Source organism: Vespa mandarinia, chromosome 2 (genome assembly GCF_050613455.1).
Source record: "Vespa mandarinia isolate Hongniang chromosome 2, ASM5061345v1, whole genome shotgun sequence".
NCBI lineage: Eukaryota > Metazoa > Arthropoda > Insecta > Hymenoptera > Vespidae > Vespa > Vespa mandarinia.
In genome coordinates, this window is record NC_140811.1 from 17,188,924 (window position 1) to 17,195,000 (window position 6,077).

Genomic DNA, 6,077 nt, shown 5'->3' on the forward strand with positions numbered 1-6,077 from the left:
CATATTTAAATTTGACTTTGAAATAACAACAAAGCAGTCGAAGTTCTTTATGCTATTGCGTACGTAAAATAGGACAGGTGGGATAGGATGGGTGAGGGGGGGGTCACTAAAAGGCAAATGAAGTTAGTTCCTGAGTATCGATCAAACTTCATGGATCATTATTTTTGATGGCTCAATAAATTATCTCAAGCTTGTATAGGCTAATGTGTATTAATATAAATTAATTCGAAGTAAAAAACGTATGTATGTAATCCGAGAATGTTTATAGTATTATTATTAAACGATTTGTTAGATATCGAAAAAAAGAGTTGAGAATAATTTTATTACGTGTATCATTGATTCTTTGAAAATGTAGCATTTTCATAAAGATCGATGAGCCGAGTTGAATATTTTTCGGTAAGTTCTTTTATATTTTCTATTTTATTTTTCTTTTTCTTTTTTTTTTTTTTTCCATAGAAAAATTATTCACGAATGAATATTTAAAGGTTATCCATAGTCGCTTAAAATAATTCTATTAATTCTACTGCATGATTTGTATTATATCACGATTAAGCTTTTTTTTTTTTTTTATTACTTTTTCAAACTCGTATTAAATATTTCGCATTTATTTTAGATTATAATCGTCGAAATAATTTATGAAAAGCATTGTTTGTCCTTTATAAGCATGTATCAATTTTTTTTCGATCGATATTGTTTGACGATATTATCTTGCTTTAGGATGAACAAATTTGAATTTCCCGAGAAAACAAAATGGTGGATTTATTTCGTGCCGTAACAAATTTTAACAAATGTGAATCGAAGATGAGCAAAAGTTCATATTTCCTATTGGTGATGTGTTTCCCTTCGCCCCCCCCCCCACCCATTGAAATGGCGATCGTAAATTGATTATCCCAATTAACCGCGTGTGAAATAAACGCAACAAAGGACTTAACTGCCGTGAAAATTACCGTGAGTATAAAGGACATTTTGTAAAATTACGATAATGTTTCAAATTATAGATAAAATATTGTTGGTTATAATCGATTAAAGAGTTAAAGAGATTTGTTGAGTATGAAACGGGATGAGGTGGATTGGGTGATGAGGGATCAGTGGCGGGGGGGGGGGGAGGTTGGGGTCCAAAGGGAAAAGGGATAGAAATTATTGCACAGTTATTTTTCGATCGTGATTTAAACTTTATTTAGCTTGAAAAACTCATTAAAAGTAAATCAACTTTTTCGAGAGTATTCAAGAGTGATGAATAACAGTACTCGTTTAGCGAAGCGTTCATTTCGAGCGGTCAAAATTGAATTTAGACGGTGAAACAAAAACGTTGTGGTTGCGTGAACAATTTCTTTTTTCTTTGCTTTTTTTTTTTTCTTTTCGAAATATCCTTTTTCATCAATGATTACGAGCGTACGTATCATTGTCGCATGCACTTTCGAATGATTTTAATAATTTCTAATTTGATTTCGAAGTAACGAATGAAAGATCGAACGAAAATTTAATCGAATGAAAATCGATTGAAAATTTAAATATCGATAGATCGGATAGATGGCGTAGCAGTGCACCGAACGATGAACGAGGAAATGGCGGATTTAGAGGAGATAGAATGGTTAGAAATGACGAAGAGTATGATATATAGTGAATTTGTAGCATATGATTTATATTTTTTTTTTTATACAATAATGATCGAGATTGCTTATACATTCTTCTAAACGCATACATACACCGACACTAAACTTCGGGACGACCTCCTCTACGATTGGTCCGCTTCTATACTCGATTAAAATACGAATCATTCATATCCAGATTATTCGATCATCATCATCATCATCATCATCATCATTCTTATTTTGAATTCTAGATGCTTTGTTCTACGATCGACACGAATATATACTAATCGATTTGACGAATATATACAATATTTACAAGCTCTTCAGAGATACACAATTATATCCGACTTTGCAGTTCATCAATAATGTAATAACGAAGTCGAATAAAAGAAAAATATCCCACGACTAACTTTCCGGTAAGAGGACCGTCAAATCTGACGTTTGCATTCTTCCTTCGACTGTATCGATCGGCGTATCGGGCGTGTCCGGCACAACCAATGGTTCGCTCTGATAATTCGTCGAATTTTTACAAACTTCGCTTTCAACGTTGTACGAGCTTGCCGTTATCTTTGCCTCCGAGGAAGTCAAGTTCCTTGGAATAGTTCTTCCCGATAGAAGAAAAGAGATTCTCCGCCATCTTCCCAGATTTCTCTCGTTCATCTGGCACTCGACACGAGGAAGAAGTATTCTCCTATTTTCTTTTTTCTCTAATTCTTCCTCTTCCATTTCTTTTCTCCTTTTCTCTCGTCTCTTCTCGGTTCTATTTTTCCTCCTTTTACCTTCCACCTCCTCGATCTCGTTCAAGCTCTGCTTTTCCGAACGATCGACCGCTCGAGTAGCGTCCTTTTCTAAAATACGTAGAATCCTGGAGATACAGGTACTCGCCCGCAAGGACTCCTCGTCGTTTCTCTTACCACGCGGCGATACGATGCTTTTCATAGTCTCGACTATACGCTTTTTGATGTGCGAAATGTTCATCGATCGTATCTTAGAAACGTTTGATGTTGCATGATCTTTTGACAATGATTCTTCCCTTCTTACGATCTCCTCTCGTGTTTCCTGTGACGTTGGAAGAATTTTCATACGTGGAACTCGCCGTTTACTTAGCAGCCTCGTAACCACGCACTGGAATAAAATTTATTTTTAATTTTTCTTTTTTTTTTTTTCTTTTTTCTTCTCTCTCTCTCTCTTTCTCTCTCTAACTCGAGCTAAGATCTATACGATAAATTATTGGACAGTATATTAATTGAAAAAAAAAAAAAAAAAAAATGAAAAAACAAAGTATTCACGATTACTTAATTCATTTAATTTTACAATAATAAATAAATGAAAATAATTTTTAATTTACATATTCGTTATTACATATTTTAATTTCAATAATTATAGAACAAGGAATTTAAAATCCATCATTTTTATCTTTTCTGATAATATTGTAATATTAATATAATTATTCTTTTTAATAGATCTTACCAATATGGATAGCAGAAGGAGAATCATCAAGGCAACTATGTACCAACGATCGATAATCCATCGTTGAAAGTTAGCAAGACTTGCATCTGATAGAAGAAGCCTTCTCAAGGTGGCCAGAGGGCCACTTGGATCAACCTATGCACGTACAAGCAAATAACTTACATAACATGACGTAAGTTATTCAATAATATAAATAATTTCATAAGCTTTCCTTTTTTCCTTTTCTTTTTCTTATATTTTATATTTTTATAATCGATATAAAAGAGAGAAGAATGTACCTCTCGGCATCTTTGAAAAACGTCGCAGTAACCATTGTAGTCGTTGCAAGGTGTACCAGGTTTTGAAAGCATGTCCGGTATATCGTAAGGAGCTGAATTCCAAGCAAAGGATGATCTGTAAAAAAGAATTTACTTTTTTAAAGTTTCTTCTTATCCTTTTAATCGAAGAAAGTGTTTGTACGCTCTCAACTTTAATTTAACTTTTTTTACACGGCTGAGAAAAACACTTTTCACATTTTTTATATATATATATATATATTTGAAAATTGTCGTTGTCTAGTCATCGTCTCTCTCATTATTTGTGCTTCTCTCATTATTTAATGTTTAAATATTTTTTCATGTTGCTTAAGTTATCCATTAAATCCCTTATGAATTCATTCGAGTAGTCGAGATTACCGTGTTTTATTTATAGCTCATACAATTTTAGATACTATAGCTCATACAATGTTAGGGTACTGCTAATGTATTTGCTTAAACAATAAGCCTAAAATCAATGTCTAAATTCTTTTCATAGTATTTTCTATTAAAAATTTTTAAAACAGGCTGATTCAATAATTCGATCGAAAGATTAGTATGCACTCGCGCTCACGCGTGTGTGCATGTGTATGTGTGTGTATATGTGTAATAAATTATTATAAATTTCATTGTTCTACCGACAATGAAAAACTTTTAATTCCAATTGTTTAAATTCCAATTATGAGATTATGTTTTAATTCCGAGAAAATGAAAGGTGTGTCAAATGAAAAAAAAAAAAAGAAAAAAAAAGAGTAAAAAAGAAAGTAATTCCATATGAAATAGTCGAGAAAATGAGATAAAAAATTGTTATAACTGTATTTCACATACAGTTTGAAATTTGAAATGTACATATATTTTATCAAATTTTAAAGATAATCTTAATCACGTTTCTTTTATTAATAGGATCATTACTAACTGAAAAGTTTTCATAGTGGAAGCTATAGACAAGATACTATTACGTATAACGATGATTTCTCTTACAAGCACGGTTGATCCTCTCCTGGTAATTTACAGCAGAGTTCACAGCTCTTGGTCGGTGGATCCTCTGGTCCTGCGATACACTGACAGGATTCCAAACCGTAAGCCAGGCAAATGCTGCCGGTGCATTCCTGAAAGCAATGCGAAGATCCGATAAACTACCACCATTGCTTTACAATTATCGCTCTATACAAGAGGACAATGATTTACAGGAGATATCAAAGGCGACGAGAGGGAATAGAGAGTGGAGTAGTCTATGGGATCGAAATGACGAAGGACGATACTTGAAACGTATGAATATCCCATGTTCATGATAGGACGAATTTAAGCTTTGTTCTGTTCGTCATATCTTCAATGACATTATCGTTTCATCGACTACAAGGATAGAGACAATAGTGTGTCAATTCGGTGATAGGTATAATCTCATCCGATGTCTCTTCAAGCACGCGATTGACGATCATCATAAAGATATATATATATCTATATATATCTTTTTAGTTTACAGTTTTATAATTATCAATGTTAATTTTTACGTTAGTTCGTATTTAAGTATTGTATAATAATAACATTTCTAAATATTTTTTAATTGAAACAAATTTATTTCCAGACTGGCAAGACAAATTGCAAAGATAACTTATCTCATAGAGCAACAGAATGGATTGATTATTAAATGGTCCCTGCTTGTCAAGGAGAGAAAGAGAGAGTAGGAGAGAGAGTAGGAGAGAGAGAGAGAGAGAGACAGAGAGAGAGAGAGAGAGAGATACAGTCTGGTAAATGAGTATGTTACTACATTGTCGTAGGTAGGTTGGACGTAGGAAAATCGAGCTTACTATTTGTTTTTCGTCGAGGAGAAAGAGAGAATGGGTGCTTCGGGTAACGAGGATCAGATACATTCGATTCTATTCAGCCGAGTGGAAAACGTTGGTACGCGAAGAGGCAAGTCGACTGTTGAGGAAGGAAGAGGAAGTGGAAGAGGAGGAGGAGGAGGAGGAGAAGGAGGAGAGAAAGGGGTAGAGGGTACAGGGTAGAGGGTAGAGGGTAGAGGGTAGAGGGCTTTTCTCTCGTATGTACGAGCCGTGGAAATCGATATTCCCGAAATAGTCGGTTTCTAATTTGCAAGTACAATAACGTCGGTTGGTCGGTTGGTCGAAAGAGGAGATGAGAGAAGTGGAGAGGCGATGGATGCTAACAGAGAGAGAGAGAGAGAGAGAGAGAGAGAGAGAGAGAGAGAGAGAGAGAGAGGAGAGAGAGTGTGTGAGCGGGAGAAAGCGAGAAAGAGAGAGAGAGAGAGAGAGAGAGAGAGAGAGAGAGAGAAATAGGGAGAGAAGTCAGCTGCCGCGCTACGTCCTCGAAAGTTTGCAATTTGCTTTGGCGTTTCCGCACCGTCGGCAACAATGAGACGTCGACGTCGCATCCTCGGCTCCACACCGAATTCGACGTTCTCTGAATCGAACAGAGTAAGGGGAGACGTTTGTACGTTCGCGTCAAGAAGAAAATTGTGTTTCTCTAACGAATACTTTAGATTATTTATGATTTCTTTTCTTTTCTTTTCTTTTTCTTTTTTTTTTTTCCCTTTTTTTTTCCTTTTTTTTTCCCTCCCACATTTAAAATCGAATCTTGATTATGTATTTCAAATTTCCTCTATGACAACTATGTCGGATAGAACGTAATGAGAGTTTTGTTTGTTTCAGAAACAATAGAGGTATATGTATAATACTTAAATGTATGTATATATATATATATA

At 34.6% G+C, this 6,077-nt stretch overlaps 1 protein-coding gene and 1 long non-coding RNA gene across 7 annotated transcripts in view; one reads left to right on the forward strand and one right to left on the reverse strand.

The window, feature by feature from the left end:
• The first annotated feature begins 78 nt into the window (after positions 1–78).
• The window catches only part of LOC118445552 (uncharacterized), a 136,124-nt gene continuing 130,125 nt past the window's right edge, over positions 79–6,077 (forward strand). For 3 of the 4 annotated variants that reach the window (XR_014983855.1, XR_014983856.1, XR_014983857.1), the window contains exons 1-3: positions 79–396; positions 718–948; positions 3,056–3,234. This is a non-coding gene — a long non-coding RNA (uncharacterized LOC118445552). Of the gene's footprint in view, positions 397–717; positions 949–3,055; positions 3,235–4,369; positions 4,625–4,940; positions 5,104–6,077 lie in introns of all 4 variants that reach the window. The other variant, XR_014983854.1, reaches the window with a different exon arrangement.
• Positions 1,613–6,077, reverse strand: part of LOC118445529 (disintegrin and metalloproteinase domain-containing protein 10) — a 145,766-nt gene continuing 141,301 nt past the window's right edge. For 2 of the 3 annotated variants that reach the window (XM_085664998.1, XM_085664997.1), the window contains 4 exons: positions 4,337–4,464; positions 3,341–3,455; positions 3,063–3,197; positions 1,613–2,717 (listed from right to left, as the gene is read on the reverse strand). In XM_085664998.1, coding sequence (XP_085521124.1) covers positions 1,998–2,717; positions 3,063–3,197; positions 3,341–3,455; positions 4,337–4,464 — 1,098 coding nt within the window. In that variant the 3' untranslated portion in view covers positions 1,613–1,997. The remainder of the gene's footprint in view (positions 2,718–3,062; positions 3,198–3,340; positions 3,456–4,336; positions 4,465–6,077) is intronic. The other variant, XM_035875217.2, reaches the window with a different exon arrangement.